Source organism: Grus americana, chromosome 2, assembly GCF_028858705.1.
Source record: "Grus americana isolate bGruAme1 chromosome 2, bGruAme1.mat, whole genome shotgun sequence".
In the NCBI taxonomy this organism is placed as follows: domain Eukaryota; kingdom Metazoa; phylum Chordata; class Aves; order Gruiformes; family Gruidae; genus Grus; species Grus americana.
Window position 1 is genome coordinate 81,616,626 of NC_072853.1, and position 18,249 is coordinate 81,634,874.

General features: G+C 38.1%; 1 protein-coding gene across 3 annotated transcripts in view; it reads left to right on the top strand.

The window, feature by feature from the left end:
- Positions 1-18,249, top strand: part of TRIO (trio Rho guanine nucleotide exchange factor) — a 255,922-nt gene that overhangs the window by 157,325 nt on the left and 80,348 nt on the right. For all 3 annotated transcript variants that reach the window (XM_054814119.1, XM_054814117.1, XM_054814118.1), the window contains exons 21-31: positions 1,301-1,423; positions 3,412-3,606; positions 3,718-3,833; positions 4,383-4,449; positions 5,220-5,329; positions 6,387-6,456; positions 6,929-7,018; positions 8,909-9,001; positions 11,147-11,258; positions 13,264-13,454; positions 17,446-17,547. In XM_054814119.1, coding sequence (XP_054670094.1) covers positions 1,301-1,423; positions 3,412-3,606; positions 3,718-3,833; positions 4,383-4,449; positions 5,220-5,329; positions 6,387-6,456; positions 6,929-7,018; positions 8,909-9,001; positions 11,147-11,258; positions 13,264-13,454; positions 17,446-17,547 — 1,269 coding nt within the window. The remainder of the gene's footprint in view (positions 1-1,300; positions 1,424-3,411; positions 3,607-3,717; positions 3,834-4,382; positions 4,450-5,219; positions 5,330-6,386; positions 6,457-6,928; positions 7,019-8,908; positions 9,002-11,146; positions 11,259-13,263; positions 13,455-17,445; positions 17,548-18,249) is intronic.

The window sequence follows — 18,249 nt, forward strand, 5'->3', positions numbered from 1 at the left end:
TGGTGGAATTATAGTACAGACAGTGGCTTTTTTGATTCAGTGTAAGCTTATGCTCTTGAAAAATACATATCTACTGTCCACCAAGATAAAATTTTTCCTGTTCTTGGTAATGTGGATAGATAAAAGGGTAAACTGAAAGTATGAGAGATAAAAGGAAGAATGAGGACTCACTAGCAGTCTACTACTTTTTCTTTTGGTGCATTAAATTTTTGTCTAGTGCTGTATATATTTACTGAAGACACAGAAGATACACATGCATTTAGTAACAAGACAGTTCTAAGCAAGCTGTATTAAACTCCTTGAACATCTGATATTGACTTTGTCAGAACCAAGAAGTTTCAAAGTTCATGTGTCTCTGCATACTACTGTAGGAGCCTGTATTAAGAGCTGCAAAACAACTTGATAATGTCAGTCTTCAGTTACATTTTTTTATTCATACTGTTATGCAGCAGTTTGAGAGGACTCTTTTTCCTTTTTTTCTTTTTTTTTCTTTTTTCATTTTCTTTCCTTTTTCCTTTTTTCTTTTTCCTTTTTTCTCCCCCCCCCCCCCCCCCCCCCCCCCCCGCCAGAGAAGTACGATTACTCACAACCACTGAGCTTTAAGCATAAGCGCAGCAGATATTAATGTGTGTAGAACATAGATAATAACCTGGATCAGCATGGTTCATAATAGAGAGTAAGGTGCCAAGATGTGGAAGGGAAACAATTTTAGACTGGCATTCTTAGTTCTTGTCTTTTACTGCCTATATATATATTCACTGATACATCTCACCATTCTTCCTCTGCTGCAGGTTTAATTTCTAGGAGTACCTGTAATTACAGACCATACTTTGAGGCTGGAGTACGTGTCAACTGAAGAGTGAAATGATAGTTAAATTTTAATGTGTAGGCTAAACTTTCCAAGCACATTAGCAGTCTGATGTATGTTTTTCCAAGTTGGAAGATGTATATTTCTGTGTACAGCTGGTCCTGTGTTGCACCAAAAATGTGATTTTTGCTCAATTGGGGGTAGTATACTAATAAAGCTGTAGACATAGTCAGAACCTTTTAATAGTAGACTGCTATAATCCTGTAGTACGTGGACTTTCCTGAAGTATTCAGATTCATGTGTCAGTTGTTTTTCTTTAAGTCTGTAAGCATTGCCTCTGGTATTGTAGAGGTATTAGATTGCCATGAGTGAGACAGAATAAAATTTACCTGTGGCCAATCAGTGTTCGTGAAATATTGATTACAGGTGGCTTCTCTTGACAAAATTGTGTTGCCTTCTCTCTTACTTTTCCTTCATTACTGCTTTATTTAGGCTCTGGAATGGATTCATGACAATGGAGAGTTTTATTTATCCACACATACTTCCACTGGCTCCAGTATCCAGCACACTCAAGAGCTGTTAAAAGAACATGAAGAATTTCAGATCACAGCAAAGGTAAAATAAATAAATAAAATTATGTAAGATTTAAAAAAACCAAAACAACCCAAATGTCACACACCTCTCAAAAAAAAAAAAAAACCAAACAACCTCTCACCAAAAAAAAAAAAAACCCAAAAAAAAACCCACAAAAAAAACCTCAACACAAACCAAGGATGTGTCCATCAAGGTTTGTTTAATTGCCGTGGCTTGCTTTCTGTATTTTTGCTGGAAACAAACCAAACCAAAAGATAATCAGAAGGTAATCACTGTTGCGGGAGCTCCATCAGCCCTACGTGCAGTTGATTTCTTATGGCAGAACTGTAGTGAGATAGTGTAAAAACATTTTAAAAAAAAAACCTACAAACCTTGCAGGGCCTTTGATTTCCCCTTTTATATCCTCATGTCTATGGACTACTGCATGTTCATTTATGATATAAAATACCACAAGGCATATTATTATTCAGCTGTGATTTAGTTAGAAGACAGTAGGAAAATTAAAGCTTTACTTGTTAGGTTACTCATTTTATTAAAGCATTCTGTGATTCTACTGTAACTTTTTGAGCCGTGGCAGCATTATGTTATTCTACATCTCTGGGGGCCTATACAGAGATGCAGATGTCACTTGTGAGGCTTAAAAGTTTTCACATGTGTAAGACAGGCAACTGGTGCGTGACTGAAGTACCTGAGCGTACGTAACCTTGTCTGTGTTTCGTTTTGTCACCTGTTCAAACTGCCACCTGTTTCCACATCTTGGCTGTCCAGTCTTCATAGAGAAATAATAGAGTGCAAGAAAGTAAGCAAGTGTTCATTTGTCTGAAGGACCGCCTCAGAAGAGAAGAGACTTGGAGATGGAGTTGGTCATGGGACACGTGGGAAGGGAGAAAAAGAGCATCCAGAAAGAAGAGAGATCACTTTTGCTTTTCAAACTCAGATTTTCTTCCTTCTGAGTTTTGCTCCAGCCTTTGTTCTGCTGGATTCTTTCCAGCATGCAGAGCACCACTGCCCCCTTGTTTCCTCTGTCAGTCAGCAGATGACGTAGGTGCCCTGTTTGAGAGGATGTTGTTAGTGCCGCTCCCTTGGCATTTTGCTACCTGTTGGGAGGATGCATTAGCCCTTGCTGATTCCATAGTGAAAAGAAATGCTTGGATGAGGGACCATTAGGAAAGAAAAAGAATGAGAAAAAAAAAAAAGGACAAACACTGTTGATTTTCCAACTGACATTAAAAAAGTCAAATTCTTATTGACTGTTTTGCTTAACTCCCTGTTATCAAGGGTCCTAACAGTATTCTTTAATCTGACATGGTATCAGAGACAGACATGGAGGCATAAACTCATCCATTGTATGTGATTTATGATTTACATGAAAGAAAGTAAGCTTAGGCAGCTTAATTGGGAAAAGCACTTAGTTACAGATTTGGTGGTGGCTGCTTGTTTTCATAGTTTCTCTCAAACAACTGTGTGACAACATAACATAACAAAGATCTAAAGAATGTAGTCTCAATCCATTACAGTGTAAAGCATATAACAAAATTTATCTCCATCTCAACATTTCAGTGATGTCTAAAGGAGGTAGTTTCTTGAGACTGTGGGCCAGGTCCAATACTAGTGCTTCAGTGATAATGAACAGAATATCCTCTTTGGCATCAAAACCCTTTTGTATTGATGAGTGGAGAATACCCATTGGTGTGTGGAGAATACCCATGCTCTGAAAAGCTTGCCTAGCAGAATTTAATCTCTGAGTTAGATATGGAGTGCATTTTTTTTAAAGAAAAATAAACAATCTGATTCTAGTCATGTAATAATAAAGCACAAGAAAACCTATATTCATCTTGTGCTATTTTATTAAGAAAAAGATATCTGTTTGAAGGACTTCTGGGAAGAGAGAGGAGGAAGCTAGCTCCTTTGATGGCTTCTCCAACTGCACTTAGTAGCAGGTTGAGCAAAATGACCCCTGTCATGACAGGTAGAGCTAGTAACTGTTCGATATTTTCGTGTTTTTATAGCAAACCAAAGAGAGGGTGAAGTTGTTGATACAGCTGGCTGATGGCTTTTGTGAAAAAGGGCATGCTCATGCAACAGAGATTAAAAAATGTGTCACAGCAGTGGATAAGAGGTACAGAGACTTTTCCCTGCGCATGGAGAAATACAGGACCTCTTTAGAGAAGGCTCTGGGTATTTCCTCCGATTCCAACAAATCGGTAAGAGAAATTTGAGTGTGATGACAGACAAATAAGCTTTGCTTGCATATGATTTAGCTATTGTTTTCTCCTGTCTCCTTCATTAATCAATTCTTCCTTTCTCTAATAAAGAGCAAAAGCTTGCAGCTGGATATAATCCCAGCCAGTGTCCCTGGGTCAGAGGTGAAACTGCGTGATGCTGCTCATGAGCTTAATGAAGAAAAACGAAAGTCTGCCCGCAGGAAAGAGTAATACATTTATTTATTTTTAATCAATGAGAATTCATAAATCAATCCTGATAATGAAAAAACTGTCATGGCTTGTCTGGCAGCTTAGAATTAGATAAATGGTAAAAAAAGAATGATATTACTCAATAGCTCCTGTTGCCTTTTATTCACATACTTCTTCTCATAGCTGATTCTAGCATGTCAGAATCTTAAACTCTCAAAGCTATGTTAGACTTCTTTTAACATGCTTTTTTTCTTTTCAGAAGTAATGTGAAATAAATGTGTAAGGGGGGAGGGAGGACGACAGTTAAATGACTGTAGCAAGTGAAAAGCATTTGAGAAAAGATTCCATCTCCTTCACCATTTCTTTTTGTGCTGGTTAGTAATGGAGGAATGTTATCTCTTACGTTTCCTTCATCTGTTGTCTCTCTTCACATTTCAGTTCTCAGATTTTTCTCACAACAGTGGTAAAAGCAAAATCTAATGGGGAGAAAGATGTATTCTGGTTACTATGCATTCATAATGATCTAACAGACTGAGATTTGATTATTCTTTCTGTTGTCACCTAAGGTTCATTATGGCTGAGCTAATTCAGACAGAAAAGGCTTACGTAAGAGACCTCCGGGAGTGCATGGATGTAAGTTTTCTTTTTTTCACTAATCTTTGAAGACAGGATTCAATCCGTCGCTTTCTGTTTCTTTCTAGTTTTAACAGCCAAGCATGATTGGTTTGCAGTCATAGGACCAAATTACGTATCTTTGCTGCTGTTAAGAAGAAACTTAGAATTACATCTGATAACAGCCACTTGAGAATCCATCCTATATTTTTTGCTTTTGTCTGTACTGAGTTTCAGCATTTGCTCCTTTCATGAGTCATAAATGTGTGGATTGTTTTGGTTGAGAGAGGGGAGGGAAAAAGGAGGGGTTTACTTTATTTGCTTTGCTAGCAATAGAGAAGAGCTTGTGTTAATTCTCTTATTATCTGTATCACATGTTCTGCTATTAGCTGACTTTTTGAATAGAAATTCAGAGAGATTCCATGGAAGAGTGCCCAGTAATTGTTAATGCTGAAGCAAGTAATGTTCAGTGTTAGCTGTTGCACAAAGCGTGAACTTGTAGACTGCAGACATGACCTTGATAAGGAATATCCTGAAGCATTAGAGGTTGTCAAAAACACTATGCATTTTAAATGATGAAGTCTCAGGGACTATGTTGAATTGTCAGTTTTAGAACTTGGATTTTACTGTCAAAATCACAATTTGACACAACAGGTACTATCACAATTAGAGATGATGATGCTGCATGATCTTTCCCTGATTTCTCTCCAGGAATGCATGCTTACAGATACCCGGGTGCTTCTGCTCAGAGTTTATCATGACTTTTCATGCATCTTTTTTGTTCTGGGCAGACATATCTATGGGAAATGACAAGCGGAGTTGAGGAGATCCCACCTGGTATTGTAAACAAAGAACACATTATCTTTGGAAACATGCAGGAAATATATGAGTTCCACAATAAGTAAGTGACTTATCTTCCATTTCCATATTACTGCTAAATCCAAATGATGACCTGAGGGATTTCCTAATGAAAATATTGTGTGTATGAATAATGGACACTTTTCCATACAAAATCTAAAGGATTTCTTCTTGCATTGCTAAATTGTTTCAGTTGTTGCTTTTTGAAGCCAGGTGGGTACACCAGTAGAAACTGTCTCTTTTGGTCTCGGACATCTTTCAGCTTTTAAGAAATTATTTGTATATGTTACAATTTTACTATAGGTTTTCCAGTTGTTATAAAGCGATGGAAACCACTGAACTCAGTAGAATACAGATATAGCCCAAACATCAATTTAAGACTCTGTCATTCCTTCAGAACCCTCATTCCCAATTTCCAAGTGCAACTGCTAGTGGGAAGGAGTAGGGTTCCCCACTCTTTGTTAGCTCTTCAAAGCTTCTGTGAAGATGCCCCACCTTTGTTACATTTACCTGAGTACAGAGCATGAAAGAGGCTTGCCCACTACATTTCTTCTGAGCGGAATGGTTCCTAGGCAGATCAGTGTACAGAAGTCTTGCTCTGAATCTTCCCTCTTCAATTCATTGGTGTTTGTATTGGATTATGATTCTTTTAAGTAATAAAATATACCTAGCATATTCCAGAACCTGATTTTACAGTCCTTTGTATGCTTTGTGTTAACTTGGGCATCCAAAAAGCAAGTGACTTCTTTTTTTCTCTTGAGATGAAGGCTAAACTATTCTTGAAACTGAGACAGTAGGAAAACTTCTTGCTGGAGAACAACAGCAGTTAATAAATTTTTGTGTACTCTTATGTGTTAGCTGCATGGCTGCTAGATCAATTTCTGATCTTCACATCAGAATTTGTATTGAATTACATTTTATGTTAGTTCTGTTATTATACATTTTTATCCATTCCTGTTATCTTTAGTTCTTTAACTCATGCTGTATGAATTACAGCAAGTTTTCTAACTTCTTTTATTCACAGACAATAGATCAATATCAGCTGCTCTAATGAAAATGTTTCATGCGCCTTGTGCTATTTTTTTCTTTTCTACCCATAGTATATTCCTCAAGGAGCTGGAAAAATATGAACAGTTACCAGAAGATGTTGGACACTGCTTTGTTACTTGGGTAATGAAGTCAGACTTACGTTAAAAAGTAACAAGGGAGATAGGAGGGATGAACAGATGGATTCTTGCTCTGATCCCTTTTTAATCTATAATATTTGTAAAAGTACCTCTTCCTTCAAATTTGAGTAAAAATGTCTGTATCCTTAACTGGGGAAAAAAATAATTAAGACACTCTTGTCAGATACCAATGCTTAGCTGCGCTTGAAATTTATGCAAGTTGCCTAAACCAGCATTCAGGTTTGGTTTGGTATCTTTGTCTTAGCTATGAATAATCTACTTTGGCATACATTGCTATTGTTTTCAGTCTTACTTGTCTGATGTATTTTCTTATGCTGGCAGTTTGAATGGGAAAATAATGCTGTATAGCTCAATTTCTTGAGAGAGAAGATACGCTCTCTGATAACTGTGTACAAACTTCAAGACAGAAATTATGCGCTCTCATAACCTGTGTAAATTTGCATTTTGTTCTGCAGGCAGACAAATTCCAAATGTACGTTACTTACTGTAAAAATAAGCCAGATTCTACCCAGCTGATATTAGAACATGCGGGAGCATACTTTGACGTAAGTACTTTGTGTCCATCTTAAAAAGTATGCCTTGGCAGTTTGAATCATGTACTTGCGGTTATACTGAGTGCGTAATTTCTTAAGAAAATGCAAGTTTCACGGTACTAATGCTGCAATTTAGCGTCAGCTTAAGAAAATCAATCCTATATCTCACCTGGTTAACTTAGATTGCTCAGTTGGTCTCGTAAAGCTGTCAAATCAAATGTAAAAAGTCACTGTCACATACCAGAGCAGTTCAGAACTGGAAGATGATTCTGGCAGCAACAACTGAGACATGAATCTTTAGCTCTTACATGCACATTTACATTTTGATGTGCTTAGTTTGCATTGCATGTAATAAAGATGGAAATCTGCTAAATTTTTGGACCACCTTTAAATTGTAATTGTATGTAGTGGTGATTCAGTTGACTGCCATTGTTCAGAGCAGCTAAACCAACCACCTTGCTTAGTCAGTCCCAAGGTTACTTGGTCTATGTGTAATATTCTGTTTAAGAAAGGACCAAAATGTAGCAGCTGTGAGAGGTTTTAGGACGGAATTTTGGCTGCATCGAATGAATTTTGGTTGAACATGTATTCACAGATCATTCAATGAGTGTTCTCTACCCCTTTTTGTTCCCTTCTTCACTGTGCTGAGCCACCAGCTGTGTAGTGACACCACAGATTTTTTTGAATTGTTTGTAGAAGTAGAGGGAAGGACATAATAAAAAACAAACAAAACATCCCTGAAGTTCTTAGGGTTAATTTCAAAAATCTGTCACTAAAGAGATGAGGATTCTAAACATTGTAAGGTAAAGCCTTTCTGTGAAGCCTCTGTTCAGTTTTCAGTGTTTGAAGAAGAACAAGGAAGTTAAAGGAAATCAGGCAGATATGACATAAAAATTCAAAGAAAAATTTAGTAAATACTCTTTTAAAAAAAAAACAAAGGGCTCTGATAAAACTCTATAAAAAAAATCAGTTCTTGCCACCACCTTCAAAGGAGTGCCCTTTGATCCCTCTGTTTTACCAGTGTATCCAGAGCTCTCCACCCGCTAATCCACCTGAAGTGGATTAGAAGTGTGAAGACCTAATTCTATGCAAAGGTAACTTCAAGAGCTTCCATTGATGCCACCAGTGGACCATGTGAAAATGTCATGTGTATCCCGTCTTGGGAATTTCTGATACTATAATCATGGTTAGAAAGCACATAGCTGCGGTGCATAACTTGCTGCTTGAAATTGTGTGGTTAAAATATATCCGATACTGTGATAAAAGGCAAATGCTGGCTGTGAAGTTCAACCATGATCAGTACTTGAAATCTGTACCTATCCCATCGAATTACCATCTAATTATATTTTCCTCCTTTAGCTTTGTGGAGGTCGTTCTTTTTTTGTTTAAGTGGCTGTTTTCTTTTTTAAGCGTTTGGTAACCTCTTTCCTTTAGCTAGAAAATGTTACTTCGTGCTCCCCCTTGTGGGGGAGGATGCTTTCTGTGGCTGGCAGGTGATGCCAAGAAACCTCTATCTCAGCCGTCCTGTGGTAGTCCTGGCTGTTCCCCAAAACACTTGTTTTCTTTTTGCGAGTAACAAAATAAATACAGATTTCAATTTTTTTTAAAAAGGCATTGCCACATGTTCAATATCCCTAATTGTTGCTATTTGTCTTTAAGTTTGTTGAAACGCTTCACAGGTACCTTTGGAGGTAGTAATCTTTTGTTTGTACAAAGTAAGCAGGCAGATGCACAACATAACCATTTGCTGTGGCTGGAATATCTTGTCATCCTGTGGTTTTTTTAATTTCTCCTTGCTAAAATAGAATTTGTGGTTACTGTATATTATTGCATAGCCCTCAAAGCAGTCTGTGTCTGAGCGTTGGTGCTCACAGTCCTCAAATGTTTGCTTTTTTCTTGCAGGAAATACAACAACGACATGGACTGGCCAACTCTATCTCCTCTTACCTTATTAAACCTGTCCAAAGGATAACAAAATACCAGCTTCTTTTAAAGGTCAGTATTAATTCAAAGTTCTTCATGTGATTCTGCTGTTCTTCAAGAAGGTAAAGCTTTTGCTGAAATCAGGAGGGCTTTTTTTCCTCTGCACTCTGAGACTACAGCATCCTGGGCAGCCTCAAATACTGCTGCAATATTTTTTTAGGAGACCACGGAAAATGAAAGAAGGTGTAAATAAGCAACTTTCTGTCCAGATTCCTGTAAATCAAAAAAGATACCTCTCTACTAATGTTTACTTAGAAAATATAATTTGCATTTCCAGAATAAAAAAGTAATTCATGGCCATATAGACAGGCGCGTTTTTGTAATGGTTTCTGCAGTAAATTTTGGCAAGCCACTAGCTATGTTTATGATATTAAGTACTATAAAATATATAAAAAATTATATATTTATAGATATAAAACTATAATATAAAATGCCTATAAAATATATAAATATATGTGTGTATACACACAGTGAGTACCTGTAGAGCTGTTGCACAAACAGTTGTTGCTTGTAATGTTACCTGGAAATGCCAAGTAAATAGTAGCTGTTAAAATAAACAAAACTTTGGGAAACCTGTAGTTAGAGCTTTCACTCAGTGGACAGATGTCTTGTTGACTGAGCAGCAGTGTTCTTGAACTGTGCTGGGTCTCTGTTAGGTGGCATTGCTTGTCTGGTAATAGCTGCCTACAAAAGCGCTGTAACTGACCTGTGTCTCCCCTTTCTACTTGAGAACTGCCACGGATGATTGGTTTTAAAATTTCTGAAAAACATTGCAGGCTATTTCAGGTCAAGTTGGATGGAAAAAAGTCTGTCATTTTTAACTGAAACATACTGTCTCTTCTCCCCTTGCAAAAAGATGCAACTTAAGTTATAACTTACTGAAATACTCTAGGCTGTGCTGTTTCAGAAATTTTGGGGTATTGATTCCAATTATTTTTTTAAAATCTAAATATGCCTTAGTCCCTATATTATTGAAGTGATGGGATAGGTTGGTTTCACCAGTGTTTGCAGAGCCAGATGGCTTTGCTGCATAGTAAAATAGATTTATTTGGTGGTTGCTGGGGTTTCTTTTTCTTTTTTTCTCCCCCCCCCCCCCCCCCCCCCCCCAGTGATGTAAAACATGGAAGGATAGAGACCTCAAAACTTGACTGATAGCTGAAACATTTTACAGTTCTAGAAGTTCTGTTTGTTTTTCCGAATGGTATTGAAGCTGCTCATCTTCTGTGCCTGCTGCAGAATATTTAGTTACACTCACTTTTCTGTGGAGTTGTTGTGCAAAATTTAAGCGTGATGATGTAGTGTTTTGCTGTGATGGTGGTATTGGCAGTTAAATAAAAATAGTGTAATGATGATAATAGTAGGAATCACCTGGCTTTCTCTTTACAAAGGAAAAGGGAATTTAACCTGAGGGAATGAATTAAGTGGACCTTTTGAATAACAGAAGGAACATAATATGCCCTTCTGGTTACGTAAGCTATGTTTTATCTTGATACTGTTCAAATGCTCAAAGCGCATGAGGAAATTTGAATATCAGCTCAGGAGCTGTTATGTTAATATCTGTGGGATGTCGAATGGACGGGGAACTGCATTGTCCTAAATTCCACTACATATTCCATTCTCTAACTTCTGTCCATTAGTTAATGCTTGTTTGTATTCAAAAGTTTTGTGTGTAGGATGCTTTTGACTGTGTCAATACAGAATAGAGTAATTCATTGAATACTTGAAATGAAACAACGTAAATCCTCTTATCAGCGGTAGTACAGAGCTGGTCTTTGATGCAGTGGAGCAAAGATTGACATGGGGCTATGTCCTTTTATGCTGTCCTGCTTGCATTGTTCTGGGCCTTGATGTAACACTGCATTTGATAGCTGTGTCTGTGCTTATCAGAAAAAAAACATTGTCCTCAATGTAATTTCTTATTAAGCAGATGATCTTGTTTAAATTAGAGGTGGTTAACTGAAAGCTTGGGCTGTGCCTTGATGAACAGATCATAATAAATACAAAGTATGCTGCCATATCATTGACAGAGTAAGAAGTTCAAAAAGATTTTACATGCCAAAAATTATTCTTTCCTTGTTAGAAGTAACATTTGATTCTCTATCATATTATTGTAGAAGAACGCAATAGAGAGTACTCACGTCTGTTCATGTTTTGCAGGAGCTGCTCACATGCTGTGAAGAAGGTAAAGGTGAGATTAAGGATGGCCTGGAGGTGATGCTTAGCGTGCCAAAGCGAGCCAATGATGCCATGCACCTCAGCATGCTGGAAGGTAGGATTCAAACTGGCTATCCAATTCAGTCGTATGCTGTAGATTAACTTTGCTAATAACTTTTTTATATTACTATACATTGAGAAAAATCTAAAGAATGTGAACATTTTCTTATCTCTGCCTCTGTATTTTATATACCTTTTATTTGGAGATATATAAAACGCAAACTTATTTAGGAAAATGAATTGTGACAAACAACTGGTACAGTTTTGCTAATTTTTTAAATATTCTTTCATCCTGATCTATAGCTCTGCAGATTTGAAAAATATGTAGGCTAACAAAGTTTTCCACTACTCACCTAAAATGTATTAGGTGAATGGTCAGACACAATAGCTTCAGCTACATTTTCCAACCAGTATCCTTGGCTTCTTTACAGGAGGAGCATAAGTGTATTAGAGGTGATTTTGCTGATTTATGTATCAAGTAATTGTCTCCAAGAAATTTGTCGTTTTCACATCTGTTTGCTGCCTGTTCCATAACAGACTTCTGGTTGAAATTAAATGTATCTTCTGGCAGTAAAATGTCAGCATAAGCCAATTTAGCCTGAACCTTAGCCAGAACAGCATAATCATGTTCATGGCACACAGTGGAGGTTGGATGTAATTGCTTCTATATGCTTAGAACAACTTTCTGCCAAAATCTGTTTTGTAATTGGCACGTTATCATGTACAATGGTGCCATCATACATTTAGTAATAAAACTGTTTTTCTTTGGCATTTTTTTTTTTTTGGAGATAAAAGCAGAGCTGCCTTACCTTGCAATTACTGAATAAAGACTTATAGGTACTTTCAGTCAATATTCCTTTCCTCCTCTCTGCCTTCCAGTAGTAAAATGGAGCTTGTCATGGAACTTCCAGTATAATGCAAGTTACTATAAAACTCATCTTGGTTTGACATGTCATCCTTGATCATGTGATTGCTCAAAATCACCTTTCTTCTCTGATTTTAAACAATAGGAATGTTGGTCAGTTTGCAGGATCAGTTCCAAATGCTTTGTTCAGGAGATGGCGTTAGTATAAATGCTGACCAGCATTGATAATAATCTTTTAACACTGGAAATGTGACTCTGGAGTGTATCCTAATCTTTTATATAAGTTGGCATCTCATGTTAGACTAATATAGTGTGTTGAGCACATTTCCTCTTTATGTCTCTGGAGGATTTTGAATGAACAAATTGCCTCTGTTTAGAACAGTGAGAACTGTTGTTTTCTTGAGAAGAATGGTGCTCTCCTGTTCAGAGAATATTGTCAAGCAATATCTATTTAAAATGCAGTTTAATACCACTCAGAAAAGTACGGTAGACTAATTTCTGTTATCCTCCAACTCTGAAGCTGTATATTAAACTGGGAGAACACTGTACCACTACAATGGAAGTTGTTGATATGCTCAGTCTTGATCTTTACGTTATGTCTTGAGATAAGTTATCCAGTTGCTATTTCTGTATTGTGGATCAGTGTTGGAGTGACTCAATGGCAGGCTCATCACACAACAGCTCCGAGCTGCCGTCTTTTTTCATCCCCTATTGGAACATGTTTGCACGCTCATTGCATACATGGTAGGGAAGCTGTACCACCAGAAAAGGTGGCATTTGGGAGCTTGCCAACATCAGAACAACTTGATGTGCTCTCTGTGTCCTTGCAAGTTCCTCACTTTCTACAGAAGCAGAAAGCTTATTAGAGAAATCATTCTCATCACGGAAGAGGTTACCAGAAGCTGACGTAGAGAGATCTGTCATTTGTTGGTGAAATATTGCCAGAAGAGTTGATAAACTTCTTAACAGTTGGATCTCTAAATTTAGACATAGACTTGAGCTACAGTTACATTTAGTATATTGCAATGTTGAAATCAAGTCTCGTTTTTAGTATTGCTTCCTTGGAATCACATCTTTTACAAGTTCTATTTGGGAAAAAAAATCAGATCGCTTAATGAACAGAAGCTGTGCTTTTTAGTTTCTTCATATTGTCAACTTTTCATGGTGAACCTTTCCTCTCTCCCTGGGTTTTTAGGCTTTGATGAAAATATAGAATCTCAGGGAGAGCTCATCCTTCAAGAATCCTTCCAAGTGTGGGACCCCAAAACTCTAATTCGAAAGGGAAGAGAGAGGCACCTTTTCCTTTTTGAGATGTCCTTGGTTTTCAGTAAAGAAGTAAAGGACTCCAGTGGAAGGAGCAAGTACATTTACAAGAGTAAACTCTTCGTAAGTATGGTAGAACAAGTGATCGTATTTGGAAAACTGTCTAGATTAAATTGTGACTAGGCTCAGATGATTTAAATGTGCCTGAAAAACTTGAACAACTATTATAGTACACTGAAAGAACAGCCTTGGAATGTGTAGACTGAATCTTGTACATTTGCTGCTTTGTCATGTTTTTGAGGAGAAAGAGTAGGTTGAAAGTACTGAAGGCTATGTGTGAATCTTGGTGTGTCAGGACAAAGGAAAATCAAGATTGGGCTGGACTGATTTTGTGTTAATTGTGTGTGTAATTGCTGGCTCATTTGTATAAAGCAGAAGGATGGAAGGAGTTGACAAGCTGCCTTCATCTTACTTGTTTACCATTGCTGTTGTAGTAATATCCATGTTAAGGATTCATTTTGGTGGATGTGCTACACATACTGACCTGGAAAGGCAAGAACTCCTTGTTATGGAAAAGTTCATTGCAGAATGTCTACTGAGACTAGTAGTCTTACAATAATATTTTGTAAATAAAATGATAGCTCTTATGATCTACTGAAAGGATGTAAAGATGGAAATTTTTTCTCTCCATTAAAAAAAAAAAAAAAATCTGATCTTTCCTCATCCTAAGCATGTATGCTTTACAAAATGTGACCCTGGAATTCATACCCTTCCCTTCCTGTCTCACTGGATGACTTGGGTGAGAGCAGTATTCACACTCCATAAATTGAGATAGCCAAGTGAGAAGACTGTCTCTTATGGCTTGCTCTGCATCTGCCAGAGGCAAGAATAGCTTTTCTACTAGACAGTTTAGATTAAGTACTTGAAATTACTTTACTTCTCAGAATCACACTCTAAAAGACATTATTCTTCTATTGATCCTATTGGGATATATGACTAAGTCTAGATGGTATAAATACTGAGCCTTTACTCCTTGCTTCAGCTCCTTTTCCTTCATTCTTTCCTGCTTCCCACCTCTGTGTCCAAACTGGTAAAGCAAGTTGGTTCAAAAAACCTCTTTGTTCTCTATCTTACTTTGTATATTCTGTCACTTCATTTCCAACACTTGCTCTCCTTCCTGATGGAAGATAGCTAGGAGGTAACACAGCTGCAGCCATTTTGTTGCTCACACCTTCCTTTGGTGCTCTCAAGAACCTGAAAGACAAAAACTTCTGGTGTGCTGGAGGGTAACATCAGCTGCCAAGGCGTTACATGGGAGGGGAGATAGAGCTGAAAAATTGGTCTTGTAAGCTTGTCATGTGTCCGTTCCTCTGGCAGGAATCTAATAATAGCCTTGGGTCCTGGAGAAGTTACCAGAAATCTTGAAGACTCTGATTGTGCCTCATTTTTAAAATGCAAGCATATCTTTTTGTCTTCTTATTCTATTAGGCAAAATATCCTGTAGTGCAGCTTATTATTATAGCAATTCTTATAGTTTGTTCTTTAGAAAAGGCATTCATACAGATATTGAAAGCATGCGTGTTGATTTGAGCTAAAGATCTTTTTTTCACATTATCGTGTCTGTTGCCTCTGGAAGGTGGTTTTACAGAAGTAAGGTCCTTCTCTTTACTTTGGGCATGATCACAGAATCACAGAAGGGTAGGGGTTGGAAGGGACCTCTGGAGATCATGTAGTCCAACCCCCCTGCTAAAGTAGGATCACCTAGAGCCAGTTGCACAGGATCGCATCCAGGTGGGTTTTGAATATCTCCAGAGAAGGAGACTCCACAACCTCTCTGGGCAGCCTCTTCCAGTGCTCGGTCACCCTCAGAGTAAAGAAGTTTCTCCTCATGTTCAGGTGGAACTTCCTGTGTCCCAGTTTGTGCCCACTGCCCCTTGTCCTGTCACTGGGCACCACTGAAAAGAGTCTGGCCCCATCCTCTTGACACCCGCCCTTTAGATATTTATAAGCATTGATGAGATCCCCTCTCAATCTTCTCTTCTTCAGGCTAAACAGACCCAGCGCTCTCAGCCTTTCCTCACAAGAGAGATGCTCCAGTCCCCTCATCATCCTTGTAGCCCTCCGCTGGACTCTCTCCAGTAGTTACCTGTCTGTCTTGAACTGGGGAGCCCAGAACTGGACACAGAACTCCAGATGTGGCCTCACCAGGGCAGAGTAAAGGGGGAGGATAACCTCCCTTGACCAAGCTTTTCTGAATGCACCCCAGGATACCATTGGCCTTCTTGGCCACAAAGGCTCACTGCTGGCTCATGGATGACCATCATGGGTTCCCTGGCACAGGATACTCAATAGCATGACTTGGATTAGTGGAAGAATGTGTTAATGAACTCTTCTGGCAAGAGATAAAGTGTCCAAAAGCAAATGCCTGGGGGGGCCTATGGGAACAAGGCAAGCAGGTGTCACTTTGCCAGAATACTCTCCCAGTCACCAGTAACTGCCAGTTCAGGGGTTTCCTCACCTGAATGTTGTTTCTATGTATTCAACCCACAATGGATTTCTCTTCTGTGAGCCTGTCCTTAGACCTCATACAGACTTTTAGCATTTACGGTGTCCTTTGGCAAAGAGTTGTGTTGCTCAACTACATATTGGGCACAGGCCAACTTCCCTGTGTTGGGTTTTGAACCTGACTCCTTCCCACTAGTTTCACTTGAATGCCTACCAGTATTGAAAGCAGCGAACAACGTATGTCGGCTTTGCCACTCTTTGCTGTACAGACCTCTATTGCATTGTCCCTCAGTTGTCCCTTGTAAAATTAATAACATTTGGAAGTGTACCAAGGCTTCTAAATTTACTAGGCTTTAAAAAATAAACAATGTTTAAAGTTGTACTATCTTGCCCATTCAGGTTTTATATTGGGCAGTGTGGTAGGATATATTTTCTTTGAATTGCATCCTGTAATGTTGGTTTAAGTATTTTACAGGCTTTCTAACACTCATAGGAGTTGTTGATGAGTCAAGTTTAAAACACATCACAGGCTTTTAAGTATTTCAATGAAAAGTCCATTTTACCAAAAACAGATGACAAAGCTGAAAGGGTGGTTGGGTTGACATGTGGATTGTTTGGTTTTTTTTTTTTTTGGGGGGGGGGGGGACGGGGACGGACGACACGGACACGACACAAAAAAACAAAACCGAACAACAAAACAAGTTGGCATCCAAGTGAGACAACAAAAAAAAATTACCTTCATTCAGGTACTGTGTATCCAGCATCTCTTCTAATGAATTGTGTATGTGCTAGCGATGATGCGTACGAGGGAAAAATACAGCTTCTAATAATGTAAGAACGCGTAGCAGCTGTCTTTTGGAGTGAGGGTTCTTGTAGTTTGAGCTATATTTCTTAGTTTGTAATTTTTTTTTGGAGCAGAGCCTATATGAATTGTTTAACTGGAAGCCAATTCACATGATTGAGATGTTGTTCCAGTTGGAAAGTGAAAACAGTTTGGATGATAATTAGCTATTAAGGTCTGACATTAGAACATTCCCAAAGACTGATTGTTAATGTAGCTGTCCCACAGAATTCTCCAGGGAAACTGCATTTCTGAATTATTTCATCTGTTTCAGAGGGAAGGAAACACACTAGGAAAGGCTCCTTTGGCAGAAAAGAGATCAGCGTTTTAGAAGATATCAAGAGAATTCTTAAGCATATCTTATGTGAGAGAAAACATAAAAATCAATAAGTAGTGAATGTTCCCTGATGGAAATCAACAAGCAGAGAAGCCAACACTTATTTTTTCACTAAGCACCTATTTTTAGAGTTACAAGGCTTTTATTGGCAAGTCAGAAATGTAAAATAAGCAATTTGGTATTTCAGATTATAAATGCTATTGTTTATTGGTACTTTACAGGAAAAACTGTTTAGCTTGCGGTTCTTCCTTTTTTGAAGAAACCCCCCCACTGCCACCAGAATAAAGGATTCTAAGGCTAACTCATATGCTAGAGAAGCTTTTAAAAATCTCTTTAAATAGCAGAGCTCAATTATTTAGACTATTAGCATCCCTTTCTGGCTTCTGATGAAAAAATGTTGTGTCATCCTAACAAATTTTTCTTAATTCTAGACTTCTGAACTGGGTGTCACAGAACATGTAGAAGGAGATCCCTGCAAGTTTGCTCTATGGGTTGGAAGGACACCAACTTCAGACAACAAAATTGTTCTCAAGGTAATTTTAGCAGATGTGCTTGTACAGTCTACACTAAGTCTTGTAGTTGTTTGTACTTGTTTGGAAGGCAACAAATGATGACTTTTCCTGCTTTGAGAGGGACAGCTGCTGACAGATAATTTTCCTTTGTGTGTAAAGGATGTGATAGATATCTAACTCATGTGGCTTGACAGAAGAGGGGACTCTGTATGGTCTACTGAAGGATTAAACAAACTTGCTTTCACAAATCAGAGTAGGAAGAGGTTTGATCTCATGGACTTCTGTAGCTTGAAGACTTCAGCCACTAGCTGACAGAGCAACTGATAGGCCTCAGACAATTTATGGCATCAGTGTCACATTTCACACTCAATTCATTGCTGCTTGTTGGTGACGCTGTTTTTCATGGCCCATATTTTTATGCAGAAATCAAAACACTTCAGAAAAAATTTTATATCTTTCTGTGGGCTACAAGTTTTTCTGAAGATACTTGCCTTTGGATGAGAGTGGATGCAAGGCCTATAAATTTTGTGTCTAGGGAAGTTACAGGTGTCAGTAGTGTTCTTTGCCTAGCTAGGAGAATGGCTAAATCCATTTTACCTGTGACTCTGGTATGTCACCTGGGACCTACTATTTGAACTGGAGAACTTTTTTGGAATACCATAAGCAGCTAATTTGATATATTTTGAGGACTATATCAGCTTTGAACCTTTTCTTTTGTATCTC